Source organism: Pseudonaja textilis, chromosome 10 (assembly GCF_049901715.1).
Source record: "Pseudonaja textilis isolate UNSWEBS1 chromosome 10, rPseTex1.2, whole genome shotgun sequence".
Lineage (NCBI taxonomy): Eukaryota > Metazoa > Chordata > Lepidosauria > Squamata > Elapidae > Pseudonaja > Pseudonaja textilis.
In genome coordinates this window covers 25,207,798-25,224,494 of record NC_141999.1, presented here as the reverse complement: position 1 = coordinate 25,224,494, position 16,697 = coordinate 25,207,798, and the positions used below count along the sequence as shown (strand labels likewise).

At 52.9% G+C, this 16,697-nt stretch overlaps 2 protein-coding genes and 1 pseudogene across 3 annotated transcripts in view; 2 read left to right on the top strand and 1 right to left on the bottom strand.

The window, feature by feature from the left end:
* Positions 1-13,429, top strand: part of PLEKHG2 (pleckstrin homology and RhoGEF domain containing G2) — a 36,415-nt gene extending 22,986 nt beyond the window's left edge. For both annotated transcript variants that reach the window (XM_087940223.1, XM_087940222.1), the window contains exons 10-19: positions 316-408; positions 890-976; positions 1,674-1,707; positions 2,764-2,865; positions 3,225-3,326; positions 4,929-4,967; positions 6,590-6,606; positions 7,141-7,425; positions 9,158-10,487; positions 11,137-13,429. In XM_087940223.1, coding sequence (XP_087796349.1) covers positions 316-408; positions 890-976; positions 1,674-1,707; positions 2,764-2,865; positions 3,225-3,326; positions 4,929-4,967; positions 6,590-6,606; positions 7,141-7,425; positions 9,158-10,487; positions 11,137-12,392 — 3,345 coding nt within the window. In that variant the 3' untranslated portion in view covers positions 12,393-13,429. The remainder of the gene's footprint in view (positions 1-315; positions 409-889; positions 977-1,673; positions 1,708-2,763; positions 2,866-3,224; positions 3,327-4,928; positions 4,968-6,589; positions 6,607-7,140; positions 7,426-9,157; positions 10,488-11,136) is intronic.
* The window catches only part of LOC113445898 (calpain small subunit 1), a 266,631-nt gene that overhangs the window by 59,419 nt on the left and 190,515 nt on the right, over positions 1-16,697 (bottom strand). The gene's annotated exons all lie outside the window — the stretch shown is intronic.
* LOC148124992 (uncharacterized) lies at positions 12,393-13,429 on the top strand (annotated as a pseudogene).

The window sequence follows — 16,697 nt, the reverse complement described above, 5'->3', positions numbered from 1 at the left end:
GCACGCTGCCCAGGGGGTTCTGGGAGTTGTAGTCCACCCAAGCTTAAAGTTGCACGCTGCCCAGGGGGTTCTGGGAGTTGTAGTCCACCCAAGCTTAAAGTTGCACGCTGCCTGGGGGTTCTGGGAGTTGTAGTCCACCCAAGCTTAAAGTTGCACGCTGCCTGGGGGGTTCTGGGAGTTGTAGTCCACCCAAGCTTAAAGTTGCACACTGCCCGGGGGGTTCCGGGAATTGTCCTCCTAGGTTAAAGTCCCTGAGACCATGTTAGATTTTTTGGGGGGGGCATCCTTTCCACTGACGTCCCCCCCACTTTGCAGTGCTGCAACCTGGCGCTCCAGGAGAACACCAAGGACCCCCTGAGCTTCAAAATCTCGGACCTTTCCATCCCCAAGCAGCAACACACCATCCAGGTAGGACGCCCAGCAGCCGATTCAGGGACCCTGTGAGCCTCTGGGAGACGGTGGCCCAGGGATTCAGGAGTGGGATTCAGCCGGTTCTGACCGGTTCTGTACAGGGGTGGGATTCAAACATTGTTACTACCGGTTCTGTGGACGTGGCTCGGTAGGCGTGGCAGGGGAAGGATATACTGCAAAATCCCCCTTCCGTCCCCCACCCCCCTAACCTGCTTTCCAGCTCCGTTCTCCTGTGCAGGGCAACCAAAGGAGCCCCAGCCGATCAGCTGGGACTCAATGGGAGGCGGAGAAGAGGCGGGGTTGGCGGGGCCGGTCAGAGGCGGGGTCGTCCGGTTCTCCAAACGACTCCAAATGTCTGTTCCTGGTTCTCGAGAACCGGTCCGAACCAGCTGAGTCCCACCTCTGTACCTGTAGATCTTTCTGGATTCCCAGGCTGTAGAAACGGCCGCCCAACACCTGCCTTTCTCTGCTGTTCCAGGTGAGGAACCAGGAAGAGAAGCGACTCTGGATTCATTACCTGAAACGTTTGATCGTGGAAAATCACCCGGCGTCCATTCCCCAGAAGGTAAGGGGGAGGGGGCTTTGAGGGGGGTAGCCAGCTCGGTTTTTTCTGACCTTGGGCTCTTGATGAAGGCGGTGTGTGTGTGTGTGTCCCTGTAGGGCTGGTCCTCGACTTCCGACCGTTATTGGGGGTTGGACATCTGGTTGTAAGCCGTTGGGCTTATAAGTCAAGGCGCCCACAGGATCCGGCCTGTTTTTTCCAACACTTTTCATGGCGATCGTTAAGCAGATCGCTGCAGTCCTTAGGGCGGGGGGGTCCCAACCCGGGTGTGGGGGTGTGTGGGACGATATTCTAGGGGGTGCAAAAATGTGTCTTTGGAAGTTTCAAAAAACGCATAATGATATCCCTATAATTATTTATTTTTGTCAGGGGTGCAAGAATATATTGGAAGCCTTTGGGGGGGCAGGCAGGGTATAGGAAAGGTCGGGACCCCCCTGCATTAGGGGTACGGCACGGTCATTAAGCGGAACCCAAGATGTATTACACGTGGTGGGGGTGCATGAGATTTTATGGTGGCTGGAAGTACCTCCCAGGCTATAAACCACCCACGTGGAGGCTGTGGTTATTCAGAACCGTCGTAAAACAGACGTTCGTAAGTGGAGAACCACCCGTGTTTTTCAAACCTGGCCACTTTTAAGACGGGTGGACTTCAAACTCCCAGAACTCTCTTGCTCCGGATGGTCTTCCTTTCTCTTTCCAGGCCAAGCAAGTCCTCTTGGAGAACAGCTTTCAGGGTAAGAATTTGGGGGCAAGGGGGGGTCCTCAACCCCCACCCCACCCCATTTCCTGGATGTCTCTGCAGCCGTCCACTCTTACATGGGGGGAGGGAAGAGGCGGAATCTCTGGCCAGTTGCTTTCCTTTTTCCTTTCCTTTTAAATCCTTTTTTTATTATTTTTTATTTCTACAAACATATCATTGTGCGAACAGTGTGGTTCCAGGGTATTTTACATCTTAAAACTAACATGACAATAATTTCATATTGATAATGTTAACTTTCTTATATCCTTTGATATGAATACAAATTACCAATCTTAATTATTCAGATATTCCCATGTGCTATTCTGGTGTCTGTCTCTATATTCTTAACATCTTCTTTCATTATAAATATTATATTAATGGTCATATTTGCAGTCTTTAAAAATTATATAATTCTAATAACCATTCATAAATTCATATTAATTTGTGTTTTTCATTGTTTATTCCCTTTTTGGTTCTTGGTTGTGCCACTATTACATTTAAAACAAAGTCCTGTTCTAGTCTCATTATAATACAAACAAAATAATACTCATCCTATTTAGGTTTAGCAAATTATACATTTCTAGTAATAATAATGGTCATTTTTATCTAACACCACATTTCACTATATTATTTTTATGTCTATCAGACTCCACATGTCATTTCTTTTCCTACAATTCAATATTAATTTTTGTGTTTATTACACTTAGCAATTGTATATCTTTAATAATAATCCTATCATAAAATATTAATTTCATGCTTATTACAATTACAATATTACTTTTCACGTTCATTACAGTTAGCAATTGTATATCTTTAATAATAATTCTATAATAAAATATTAATTTCATGCTAATTACAAACAACAATTAGATAGCATGTTAGATAACAATACACACACACATTCATATGTGTGTGTCAAATCCTTATCTTTTCCCTTTTCAACTATCATCTCTTACTCTCACGAAAGCCTTAATGAATCACTTCCTAGCTTGTCTCCCATTTTCTCGGCCGTTTGCTGTCCGAGTGACGAGGTTCTTTCTCCTCTGGACAGCCTCCCCAGACGTGGTCTTCAGCCCCGAGACCCCGAAGCTGCCCCTGCCTTCGCCTCCACTGGACGAGTCCAGGGCCAGCCTGCGTGGCCGGCGGCAATCAGGTGAGACGGGACCAGCGGTCATGCTGGCATCTCTGCAGGGGCTTCCTTCTGGGACGGTCAAGAATTCACTGACCTACCTGGTGGAGAGAGGATCCCTGGGAGGCACCCTGGGCAACAGAGACAGGTAGTTCTCGGTAGACAGGTAGAACCGTCCGAAAAATTGGGTCAGCCCTGTGCGGGAACCTGATTCACGACCGTCTCAATTTACGACCGTGATGGACAGGCTCTATTACGGTTGCAAAGTGAGGAATCCCTGTAAACCAGAGGAAACTTTTGCATTCCAAAACCCTACAACCCAGAATTCCCGAAGGCTCGTATTCAGCAGGCGTAGGATTCAAACTCAGAACTTCCTCTTTCAGAGCCTCCAGAGTCCATGTACAGTCCCGAGAGAATCCGGCGGAGCTGTCCCATTTTACAGCTGGAGAAAAGCGGCTCTTATCGCCGGGGCCGCAGGCAGTCAGGTGAGCTACCTGGAGAAAGGGGTGTGGCTGCAGGAGGTGGGCGGGGCTCCAAGCGTCCTCAGGCGGACAAGCTGTTCCCACAGCACCGCGCGTGTCCTGCAAGCGGGACACCAGGGGGCGCCAGCAGACCACCAGACCAGCTCATCCTCCCTATTCCCAAGTCCCTTTTTTGTGACCGGAATGGTCACTTGGAACAGAGTTCAGGGCCGATGGTCGGTGGCTTAAAGCTTCCAAGGGATCCTCTGAGAGGAAGCTGATCCAGATAGCGTCCGCCTGATCCGGATAGCGTCACTGGAGAAGCACCAATGTGGGTGTTTCTGGAACCTCTTCTTGCGTGGTGTTTCTCAACCGGGGCAGCTTGAAGATGGGTGGACTTCAACTCCCAGAATTCCCCAGCCAGCTATGCTGGCTGGGGAATTCTGGGAGTTGAAGTCCACCCCTGTTAAAGGATGCTGGCTGTGGAATTCTGTTGTAGTTGTAGTCCACCCATCTTAAAGCACGCTGGCTGGGGAATTCTGGGAGTTATAGTCCACTCATCTTAAAGCACGCTGGCTGGGGAATTCTGGGAGTTGTAGTCCACCCATCTTAAAGCACGCTGGCTGGGGAATTCTGGGAGTTGTAGTCCACCCATCTTAAAGCACGCTGGCTGGGGAATTCTGGGAGTTGTAGTCCACCCATCTTAAAGCACGCTGGCTGGGGAATTCTGGGAGTTGTAGTCCACCCATCTTAAATCTGCCAAGCTTGTTGAGAAATCCTCCCTTAGATACTATGCAGGTGATCCTCAACTTACAACCATTTCTCTAGCAACCATTCAAAGTTTAGTGTCGCTCCAAAAGAGTCACTTACAACGGTCCTCGCCCTTATGTCCATTCCAGTGAGTCACGTGATCGCCAATTGGTACCTTCTCCGCCTGCTTCCCACAAGCCAAGTCAATGGGGAAGCTAGATTCAGTCAGCGGCCACAATTCACTTGAGAACTTTCGTGAAAATATTTGTAAACCCGAGTGCAACTCACTTAACAACCTCCTAACTTGGCAATGGAGATTGTGGTCCCAACGATGGTCGTATGTTGAGGACCTTTGTTATAATACTACCCATTTTCTCCTACCGAGCCAATGCTGCCTTAACAATTCCGAAAGAGTTAACGATTTATTGTTTTATACAATTAAGGCTAACCCTTCTTCCTCTCTTTAAAAAAAAAAAAGTTTTATTGATTTTAACAACCAACAAAAACACATAAACATAAAACATAAAAACATCCTCCTCCTTCACAGATTTACAAACAGTCTATTGGTTGGTTTACCACTTTTTTTTTGTGCATCCATTTCCTAGTCACTATTATAGTTATATTACATAATAACTCATATTATCAATCAACAATTGTATAACCTAGTATCATTACTGAACAATCATTTGACTATAATTTTGTTAATTCATACTTTAACGAGATAACTATAATTTACTTAATTTATTTTACAACAAATCGTAAAATCATACCAAATCTATCTTCCTCTCTCCATGCAGACTTAGAGGTGAGTTAATTGGACCCTAACCCTGATGGCTAACCACCATGCTAACTCTTAACCCTGTTTCCTCCTTATAGAGCCAGCCAAGGAATCTCAGGTCCTATTTCATCCAGCGAGTAAGAGCTTTTTCCTCCTTAATTCTGGGGGTTTGTTTGGGGTGAACGTTCTTGGCACTCAAAATTCGAATGCTCGGCGACCGATTCAGACTTATGACTGTTGCTCTGTCCCAAGGTCACGTGATCCCCTTTTGCGACCTTCAGACGAGCAGAGTCAAGGGGCAAGTCAGATTCACTTAACAAGTGTCATTATTCGCTTAACAACAGGGGCAAGACAAGTCATAAAATAGGACAAAACCAGCAAATGTTTCACTTAACGACATAAATTTTTGGACTCAATGGTGGCCCTAAGCCGAGGACCATTTGCCAAAGGTTTTGTACAATGCAGAGAGTCCTCGCCTTACGAGCACGACCGCAAGAGGAATTTCTGTCGCTATGCGATGCGGTTGTTCAAGTGAGCCACATCCATTTCTTGCTGCGGTCCTTAAGTAAACCACATAGCCCTTAAGCAAGTCCAACTGACTTCGCTTGCAAGAATCTCCAAGGAAGGTCCCAAATGATGACGCTGCGGCCCTCATAAACACATACAGGCCCGAAATTTTGAACATGTGACCGCAGATTGCTTACCAAGGTTGTAAGCGCGAGGCCCAGCCATACATGGCTTTTCTCCCTCCAATCTTTGAAAGAAATGGTCCTAAGTTGAGGACTACTGATCTCTGCAAAGTCTTGGCTAGGAGGGCCAAACAGAAACATCCTGGGAGCTGTTCTGACCAAGGCTTCCGAGGCCGGAATTAAAGCACACGCTCAGTTGAAACAGGTGTTTTATTTCAACGCTGGGAATTATTTGCATTCCCAGCCCACAATGAGTCCCAAGCAGTCCCTCGAGATGAGCACCCACCTTTCTCTCCTTTTAACTGCTACCAACAACTAAAGTGCCAAATTAACTGTAAAAAGTACCAAGTCCACACAGAGCTTCGAGGTTTAATCCGAACAGAGTGAACGACTTTGCTTCCTGCAAAGGTTTCTCTACCTTTGCACCTCCTTTATCCCTTATGGGAGGGGCCATCACCTCCCAGCCTTACTCCCAAGTCGCCCCTATTGGTTCAGCGGCTCTTGCCTGCACACACACGCACACAGATGGTCCTGGCCCCACCTCTGCATCGGATGCAGGACCCTCGTCCGAGTCCTCTCCAGACTCCCTGACTGGTGTCCCCCCCGTTCTTCCCCACTGTCCGATTCCGCTGCCGCCTGCACCGGCTGCCGATGAACCACAGCAGGAGCTTCTCCTTCCACGGAAAGGTTGAGGACCTCACCTCACCCACTGACCTTCCCAGGTCTCGTTTTATGACGCATTCATTTTTTAAAAAAAGATGGCTTTGAGGCTGGGAATGGATCTGTTAGGGCTCACTCTGCAACTCTGGAGTGCCACGATTTTTCAGAGCATTATAAACCTCGGCTATCTAAGTGAAATACTCCGTGGAATTGGGCCACAACCCATAAAAGCATCTGCCAACGTGGCATCGCTCCAACGGGTTGATGCAACAGTTTCCTTCGTCCAATATTGAATTTCCCACGAAAAACGAAATGCCTCTAATGAGAGTTCTTTTCTTTTTTCTTTCCTTTCCTTCTTTCCTTTTCTTTTCTCCGTGGATCTCGTCTTTTACCTGCTGGGACCTTTTCAGACGGAGCCAGGTTAAAGGTGAGTTCCCCAGGTGCGACCTGTGGCTGGAGTGGGTGATGGCATATTTCTCATAGGAAGATATTTGATTTGATTTATTTTACATTTATTTATTCATTCATTCAATTATATTTTTCCTTTTCTTCTGGAAGGAGCCTTCCAGAAATGGGTTTACATCAGGGAATAGAAAGCAAAGTAGACAACAAATGGTTTTGTTTAAAAATGGGTGTTTATAATACAGTAAAACATTTTAATTCCAAAGAGGAACTCTTGAACTTCTAGCAAAAAGTGGAGACCGTTGGTAGTATCTTGATTAAGTTCTTAAGTTCAGTGGCTTAGACCTGGGAAGAAGACAAAAGAAAAGGGATAGACTATTGTAAAATTCACGGAGCGAGGCAAGGGAATTGCACCATAAAACTTCATCCGTGTTATGGTGTAGTAACGGCGACTGCATCCCTTCCTTTGTGACTACGTAAGGATTCGAGGCTGATGGTTCTTTTCTCTCCGCCTCTTGTCGCTGCCGTTCCTTCTCCTGCACCCTCCCCTCCTTTGCAGCACGCGGACAGCGAGGGAGACCTCTTCCCGGCCAGCGAGCCCCTCCTCTCCTCCGGCAGCTCGTGCACGCTGGCCTCGGCCAAACCAGAGGAGGAAGCCGAACCCTCGGATCTGGAAGCGGAAGAGGCTGAATTCTCCCTGGCACAAGACCCGCTCACCACGAACCTCTCCATCACTGAGGAGATCCTGGAGCTGCTTAGCCAGCGGGGCCTGGACAAGGACACTGGGAAGGAAGGCGGGTTCTGGAGAGAAAGTAGCTCGGAAGCCCCCGGCTCGGCTCTGCAGGTAATCGCTCGGAGGGGGTGATTGTTATTGTTTCCATTAAGAATAATTGTGGTGCCACGGCAGCGCAGTGGTATGGCAGTCTAATTCTGCTGATGGCTGGCAATTCGGCAGTTCGATCCTGACCGGCTCAAGGTTGACTCAGCCTTCCGTCCTTCCGAGGTGGATTAAATGAGAACCCAGATTGTTGGGGGCAAGAGGCTGACTCTGTAAACCATCCTTCCTTCCTTCCTTCCTTCCTTCCTTCCTTCCTTCCTTCCTTCCTTCCTTCCTTCCTTCCTGTCTGTTAGAATGCAGTATTGCAGGCTAATTCTGCCAATTGCCAGCAGTTCAATCCTGACCGGCTCAAGGTTGACTCAGCCTCCCGTCCTTCCGAGGGGGGTCAAATGAGGACCCGGATGGTTGGGGGCCAGAGGCTGACTCTGTAAACTGCTTAGAGAGGGCTGTAAAAGCACTATGAAGCGGTATATAAGTCTAAGTGCTAGTGCTATGTGCTATTAATGATTTATTATTATTAATTAAATTATTATTATTTATTAAATTTGTACTTGAAGCCTGTTCCTGGTAAGCCGTGAAAGAGAGGGTAACCCTCACATGGACCTTGTCAGGGTTTCTTAACTTGGGCCACTTGAAGATGGGTGGACTTCAACTCCCAGAATTCCCCAGCTAGCTCTGCTTGCCCTCCTTCCACCACTCACTCTGCTGGTTGGGGAATTCTGGGAGTTGAAGTCCTCCGGGCTTAAAGTGGCCAAGGTTGGAGACCCCTGCTCAAGACAGTCTCTCGGACTGATGTTTCTCCAGCTGTGTGTCCCAGGGAGGTTTGGGAGTCGAAGGCCCCGAGATATCGGGGTTCCTATATTGCTCTTATTTAAATCACGAGCCTCCAGCCAAGTTTCAAAAGAATTCAAAAGGATCAGGAGCAACATGTCCGCCGTATTAAGTCAGCTCTGAGACCCCTAATTTACTATCACCTATGACTCTGTTATCCCCCCCCCCATCCCCCTGGGTGTGTCATATATCAGCTTCTCCGCGGGCTGGGTGTCATCAATCACACCCTCCAATGAAAGGTTTTCGGGTCCCCTGCCCGTCCCGTCTTATGGCAACTTGGAAGCTGGGATCGGAATGATTTACGAGTTGACCTGGGGAGGAGAACTCAGGGGAGCAGAAGGTCGTCTGGAGACACCGTAGAGAAAGAACAGAGGTCGGGGTTAAGTCTTAACTCTTGAGTATCTTAAATTACTGCACCTCTGTATGGTTTGCCAATTGCACCGGGGCAGATAGGACGGCACTCCAGAGGGTGAAGGTCATTGCCCCTCAGAGGATCCTGGGTTGTCCTCTCCCCTCTTTGGAAGAGCCTTATAGCTCCTGCTGCCTTAAGAAAGTTCAAAACATCCTCAAAGATCCATCTCATCCTAGGAACCCTTTTTTTTTGAACTATTACCATCTGGCAGACCGGTACAGGACAATAATAAAAACAAGGACAAAGAGGCTGAAAAACAGCTTCTATCCCAGGGCAGTAACTCTCTTGAATTCTGCTGTACTGAGTGCAGTGTTGGTGCGGTGTTGGGAGTTTTCGATTTAATTGCATAGAATGTGAAGGAGGTGTGTTTGTGTTGATTTCCATGGTCAGGATGTGCCCTGAAGGTGGTGTTTGAGTTCGACGTACGAGGTGCAAGGACAATACAAGTAAACTAAACGGAACTAAGCCTGGGCTTGTCTTCTGCCTCACTTTCAGGACCCCCCCTCGCCCAAGGATGGCGGAGAAGATCGGGAGGACAAAATGGAGGGAGAGGAGGAGGAGAACGGGGTCTTCCGGGAGGAGGCCCCCTCCCCCCCTCCCCAGGGGAGCCCCCTCCAAGGGCAGCTCCTGCCAAAGCTCCCCCACCCCTTTGGCAGTGACTCTTCCGAAGAAGACGATCTCCACCGACCGCAGGAATCCGCCGGTCCCTCCCCGCTACACGTCCTGGAAGATCTCCCCACGGAGGAGGCCGTCAGCTCGGCCTCCGTGCGGCAGGAGGCCTCCCAGGAGGAAAGCCAGGCCCCTGGCTCTTCGGCCAGGCCTCACTCCTGCCCCATAACCTCCGCGGGCGGCCAGGAGCAAAGCACAGAGGTGGACCCCAAGCCCCCCAGGGACAACTGGGTCCTGCTGGAGAAGACCCAGAGCTACTGCCCAAGCATGGAAGCGGGCAAGAAGGGGCCACAGGTCCCCGAGGAAGAGGGCGGCCCCCCTCCAGTTCCCGCCGGGGTGGTGCGAGAATCCGTCCTGCGGTTCAACAGCATCTGGAAGCAGCCAGAGGCTCCAGGAGGGGAAGAGGGAGGAGCCCAGCTGAGGAGGCTCCGCCCAAGGTCTGGCCAGCTGAGCCGCAGCCGGAGTCAGTCCTGCAACAGCCAACCTCTGTCCGTCCCCCAAAGCCACTCCGGACGAAGCCGGGCGCTCACCACCATCGAGCGGCACCATTCGGATGTGGGTCCCCAGGGGCCGGGGCCAGAGAAGGGGGCCCCCTCCGAGGCTGGCCCTGAAGCTTCGGGGAGAGGAGGAAAGCAGCGGGAGCCGAGCGACGGGTCGGAGGAGCCTGGGTTCCGATCCTGGGCAGAAATCAGGCGGGTTTGGCAGGAGAAGGAGCGGAGCGCCAAGGACGGCCCCAAGAAGGGGGCTGTGGGGGTCAGGCGCGGAGTCGTCTGCTCCCCCGATCGGCCGGCCTACGCGGAGCCCCTCTGCATCGTGGAGGATTCGGATTTGGAGGAGCCTCTCCGGGGTGCCGGCAAGGGGCAGCCGAGGGACGGGTGGGCGAAGGAGGGGCTGCCTGCCTCAGCAGACTTCCTGCCGGGCCTGGGCCTCTACCAGAGCGGCGGGGAGCCCTGCCTCCTGGAGACCTCCGAGCGCATCATCAGCAAGGTCCAGGCCCTGGCCAGGATGTACAGCGAGAAGATCAACCGGCTGAAATCCCAGAAGTGGACCTTGGAGAGGCCCGGCGGGCGGCCCCGGGGGGCCCCCCACCAGAAGGCCCTGAGCCGGGGTCCGAGAGCCCTGCAGGAGAGCCGGCCAGGAGGAAGCCTGCCCCAGTGTGAGTCAGCCCTCCTTCCTTCCTTCCTTTCCTTCCTTCCTTCCTTTCCTTCCTTCCTTCCTTCCTTCCTTCCTTCCTTCCTTCCTCCCTCCCTCCCTTCCCTTCCCTTCCTTCCTTCCTTCCTTCCTTCCTTCCTTCCTTCCTTCCTTCCTTCCTTCCTTCCTTCCTTCCTTCCTTCCTCCCTCCCTCCCTCCCTCCCTCCCTCCTTTCCTTTCCTTTCCTTTCCTTTCCTTTCCTTTCCTTTCCTTTCCTTTTCTCTCTCTCTTTTCCTCTTTCTTTTCTTCTTTTATCCCTCTCTCCCACCCACCAATCCTCCCTTTCTCCCATTCCTATCTCTTTCTTTCCTTCCCTCCCTCCCTCCTTTCTTTATATTCTGTATTTCTAAGCCATCCACCCCCCTCAAAGAAATACCCGTAGAGATACACTGGTTTACTTAATGACTAGCTTTGCTTAATGGCCACTGCAAAAAATAAAGCCTGCATACCAGTCACGTGGCTATCCCAACCTAACCGAAATGCCGAGGCCCCTTCCGGGCATAAGTTAAGGACCCCGTGCGTAAATGAGGCCCAGTCCCCTGACGTTGTTGCTCTCCTCTCCAGGGAGCCAGTGTTTCATTTTGCCTCCTGCCTCTCTCTCTCTCTCCCCACAGGTGAGCCCCAAATCTATGGCCACGTGCTGATCCACGAGTCCCTCCCGCATGTGGTCGGCATCCAGGAAACCACACCTTTGGTGGCCGCCACGCGTGAAACCGCCGTGGTGCTGCATAGTGACAGACCCTGCTGGCTTCTGTCTCCGGAGATCCTGGCCTCGCTGCACCACGACTGGCACGAACCGCGGCTCCTTCCGAGGGTCCCCGTGGCAGGAAAGGAGACGCTCCCGGCCCCCACCAAGGGGGGAGGAGGAGGAGGAGGAGGGGCGGAGGGCCCTTCCCCCGCCCTGGACCCTAGCCCACCGGAGGGCCCCCCTGCATCTCCCCAGGCGTCACCCCGGATGGAGCAGGGAGAGAAGAGCAGCCGCGGAAAGCCACACCCCCGCGAGCCGGGCCGGCAGGGGGAGGGGGGCAGTCGGCCTTCGGAGCCCAGGCTGCACCCCAAGATTTCTGTGGGTGCCGAGCAGGCCAGCCCTGCCCCCCAACTGCAGCAGTGTCTCAGGGACCACCAATTGGACAATGTCTCCGTCGCTTGGGAGCCCCCCAAGGCCAGGACCCCCGGCTGCCCCCTGTTCTGCCTGCCGGAGGGGCCCGTGGCCCCAACTCTGGGAAAGGGCCACTCCCCACCGAGCACTGGGGGGAGAAGCCCTTCGCCCTTCGCTTTGCCGGAGAGGAAGGGACCAGACCGAGAGGCAGCAGGGCCCAGCCAGGAAGCCTCCGGGAGGCCGTCTGGGGGGCTCCGCCAGGGACCCCCAACCCCTTCTGCCGCCCCTGAGGCCACCCAGGCCACCCAGCCCCTGACGCTCGACTCTTCCGCGGAGGGGCCGCCCTGCCCACCCCAGGAACCCCTTCCTGCTGCCCCTCCTGAATTCCCGGCCGGGTGGAGTCCCCCGTGTGCCTGGCGGTGCAATGCCCAAGGGTGCCCCTGCCCCAATGCCTCCCCTCCTCCCCCGTCCGCCGGTGCCTCTCTCCTCCAGCGCGGCTGCCATCTCCAGGTACATTGCCGCCTCCTGCATCTCCCAAAGTCTGGCCAAGAGGAATGGCGTCCCTGCCCCGAGGACCCCGGGGCCCCTGGCTGCCAGCTGACCCCCTGGCTTCCCTCCCCAAGGGGCGCCCAAGCGCCATCGGAACCCGGGAAGGCCAGAGGCGGTGGCCGTCGCCCCCTCCTCCTCCTCCTCCTCCTCTCAGTGCATCGTCCCCGGGCCCCTCTCCCCCTCCCCATGCAGGCCCCCTTTGTTGGGCCCCCCGGCTCTTGAGCGCTGCCCCCCCCTTCTCCTCGGCTTCGGCCCCCAACTCTCGTGTGCAGTCCCCGTGAGGCCCAGGATGTGCTCGCCCCCTCCGGGAGGCCCCCTCCCCTCCTGCACTTTCAGGCCTCTGGGGCCCACCCCAGAGGCAGCCCCCCACCCCGTGGCCCACCCGGAGCCCTGGGCGCCAGGCCTCTCCTGCCCCACGGCCTGCGCGAAAGCCCAAAGGACCCTCCTGCCCTCCGGAGAGCCAGCCCCCAGCGGGGGCACCAGGAATCCTCCGGCTCCGAGGCCTCCCCTGGAAGCGGCGGGCCTCCCTCCCACGACCTGGGCGGCGTCCGGTGGCCCAACGTGCCGAACCTGTGCTTGAAGTACGTCAAGCAAGAGGGGTGGCCAGGCGGCTCCCAAGACTGCAGCTGGAGATGGGGAGCACTGCCCCAAACGGGGAGCCCCCCTGAGCCCGGACACGGCTCGGTTCCCTGAGAAGGGTCCTCCGAAGGCCAGCTACTCCACCACCGTCAACATCCAGATTGGGGGCAGCGGTCGGATCTCCTCCTTCAGTAACGCTCAGGTCAGCCTGATGCATCCCCTCTCGCCCACGCTGGAGCAGCGAAGGGTCAACGGCGGGGGGGCCGAGGCGTCCCCAAAACCGGACACCTGAAACCGTGAGGCTGGGCGTGCCCGCGGAGCCCAACGTCCTGATCGTGCTGGCTGGGACCGGCCCTGCCCAGGCCGCCCACGAGGAGGGCGCAGGGGCAGGCGGTTGGCAGCCCAGAGATTGTTTTTCGGGCACTGAGCAGGCAGCCGAAGCTCCTGAGATCTCGTCTCCTTCCTCCTCGTCAGATCGAGCCTCCGTGGGTCTCGGCGCCTTGGGAGGGAGAACCAGCAGGCCTGGAAGGGACCAAACTGGTGGACGGAGGAAGGCTGGGCGAGGGTTAAGCCAACGAAACCCTCTTGGGAAGCGGGAAGGTTGCCGGGAGGGAATTCTCCCTTGTGTCGCTTCCCTTTTTACTGGTTCCAAATCCTTTGGAAAAGAGACAACTGTCACACGGACGCCTCCTGGTGTTATTTGTGGGGGAATGGTGGGGGGGGGCCCTCTGGGGACGCAGCTTTGGAAGCCCCCCACCCAACCTGGAGCGCTTGGCAGTGGTGGGGGGGGTAACCACAGCCCTGGCATCTCAGCCAGCCGGGCCCTTTGGCATCTTGGCATTTCCAGATTCAGAAAGGGGCTGGTTTGGAAGTAGAGGTGATCCTCAACTTACGACCACCCCGGAGCCCCAAATGTCCTTTGCCAACCGCTAGACCGTTGTTAAGTGAACTTTGTCCCATTTTGCAACCTTGCCTCTCACAGTTAAGTGAATCGGGCTTTCCCATTGCCTTTGTTACCTGTTATTTCAACTCGGATCCCCTGTCCGTTTGTAGCTGGCATAATACCTTATACCCAGACCGTCTCTCTACCGTTGTTACCCGTGATGGAAACTGACCAAGGAGAGATTCAACCTGGAAATAAGGAGAAACTTTCCGACAGGGAGAACCATCAACCCGTGGAACAGAAGTCGTGGGAGCTTCATCCCTGGAAGCTTTCAAGAAGAGACTGGACTCCCATCGGTCAGGAATGGTGTAGGGTCTCCTGCTCAGGCAGGGCGGGGTGGGGTTGGACTTGATGATCTGCAAGGTCCCTTCCAACTCAGATTATCTGTTATCTTTGCTGGTTGTGCAAGAATGACAGAGAAGTTACTTCTGAATAACTCCTTTGTTGGTTGCGTGCCTAGAGACAGGATCTTGCCGGACTAAAGCAATCACCTGTAATAACTGTTATATATGTGATCCTCAACTTAACAACAGTTCATTTAGTGACTGTTTGAAGCTCCAATGGCACTGAAAAAAGTGACTTATGGCTGTTTTTCACACATATGACCATTGCAGCATCCCTGTGGTCACGCGATCAGAATTCAGATGCTTGGCAGCTGACTCGCATTTATGACGATTTCAATGTCACGTGATCCCCTTTTTGCAACCTTCTAACAAGCAAAGCCAATGGGGAAGCCAGGCTCACTTAACAACATGTTACTAACTTAACAACTACAATGATTCACTTAACAACCGTGGCATGAAAGGTCATAAAATGGTGCAAAACTGGATTTTGTGTCTCTTAGCAACACCAATTTTGGGTCATAAGTTGAGGACTACCGTTGTTCCTCAGCCATGGAGCCAGATTTGGCATGGAGGAGGTGATTTTGCTCGAGAGCTGCCGGACCTGAACTGATCCCTCCTTGGATTGCGTCAATAGAAGGCGGGATCCAAACAAAATAGGCATTAAAGGCCATCTGGCTGGGCCCGGCCCAGAAAAACCTCTTCCCCAAAGGCACCCAATCTGCAGCTGTTTCCCTCTACAGCCCGGCCAGGTTTCCCGCTGAGCCCTTGGATCCGTTTCCAGGAATCGTGTTTAAATCCGTTGTCAGGTCACCGGTTCAGCTTGGAGTTTGTCCCAGAGAGTCTCGTGTCTTAATTCGGAATCGTTTTCTGTCACACTGAGACGCTGGGACGGCCGTTACGGTGAGCGCTGGTGCTGCGGACGGCCGCGGCCTCTGCCAAGAAAGCATTCCAGCGTCTTCCATCCAAAAGGGGGGGGGGGAGGGGGTTGCATTTAAGAAGAAAAATCCTTTGGAACCTGCGGCTGGGGCCGTTTTTGAAGGGGGAATCTCAAAGCTAGAATTGCTCTAGAACCCATTTTACAGTGATCTAGACCGGCTAGATTATTTATGGGAGAATAGAGGCAGCCCCAAAATACACTTCCCTTGTAAGGGAGCATTTGATTTTGGAGGGAATGGGTAGATTAAACGTAGCCTTATGCATGTTTTAGTCCCCTCTGGTGTTCTTGCAGACATCTCATGACCAAACTAGGTGATATCATCAGGGAGAAGGGAATGGGTTTGCACTGACGATGTTCCCTAGTTGGGCCATAAAATATCTGCAAGAAAACCACCAAGCTCAGAGAGCACCAAGGAACCCACTAGTCCTCCTCCTCCTCTCTGCAAACCCCTCTCCCTCCTAGCCCTGATGATGTTCCCTAGTTGGGTCATGAAACGCCTGCAAGAAAACCGCCAAGCTCAAAGACCCCATAGTTGTAATCCTCCTCCTCCTCCTCTCTGCAAACCCCCTTCCCTCCTAGCCCTGATGATGTTCCCTAGTCGGGTAAGGAAACGTCTGCAAGAAAACCATCAAAGCCCAGAGACCACCAAGGACCCCACAGTTCAGCCCAGAGCTACAGATGTTCTCAGTACATCTCTTCTCCTCCAAGCAATGATTTATATTGAGGAGGTACCAGTCAGATTCCAAAATTGGAAGCCATAACAGGAATAAAAGGGCCACTATGGGCGCAGACCTACGGAAAGACAAATTCCACACCAAGGTAACTTTCTTCAGCTTCGTGCTTTTATCTTTGCAAGGCCCCTTTGGAGCCCCATAAGGATTCTAACAGCTGTGCAGAAATACAAGGGAAAAATATATATATATTTCCTTGCCTTCATCAAATATTTGGAAGCCTCAGCTTCGGTTTTCTCAAGGGAAACAAAACGTGTAAAAAGGCGTGGAAAGTGACTCCTTGGGCCCGAGAGAGCCGGGGGGTGGGGGTTTTAGCCATGTGGCAACAATAAACATAAATTTCCCGCCTGGGAAAGAAGGAAAAAGCCGATGAAGCCGGAGGCCGGTAGATGCGATCCGCAGATGTGGCCCTGTGGGAATCCCCTCAAAAGTTTTTGGGAAATGATCTCGCCCAGGGAAATGATCTTTTGCAGAAAAGATATAATGTCGTCTATCTGCAGCAAACGGTCTGTAGAGCAATAGGGTTTCTCCGCTTTGGTCACTTTAACTCCCAGAATTCCCTAATCAGCACTCAGGGATGTCAAACGCCCAGAATTCCTTAGCCAGCATGAATTCTGGGAGCGGAAGTCCTTCAAATGGCCAAGCATGAGGAAGGCTGCTGCTGCTGTAACGGGCCAGAAAAGTTCAGAAATGGGCTCTAAAGTGTCTGGCCGTTAATCTATTTCTATTACTTTCCTTGGAGGGAAAGCAACGATCGATGGCCTTAGTTCCTTCCTAATATTAATTTTAGCTCTCGGAGGCTCCCCTGAATGGGAAAGTTGTGCTGCTCTCTCAGGGCTCTGTAGCAGGGAAACTGCAGGGCCAGCCTGACAGGGGTGCGTAGGTGGTTCAAAACCCCTGTCTCCTCTTCCCCGATCTGCCCCCCCCCCCGCCCCCCAGCCCTGCCCATGTGATCCTGCTCCAACTGCTCAGCCTCGGAGCCCTTCCCAACCA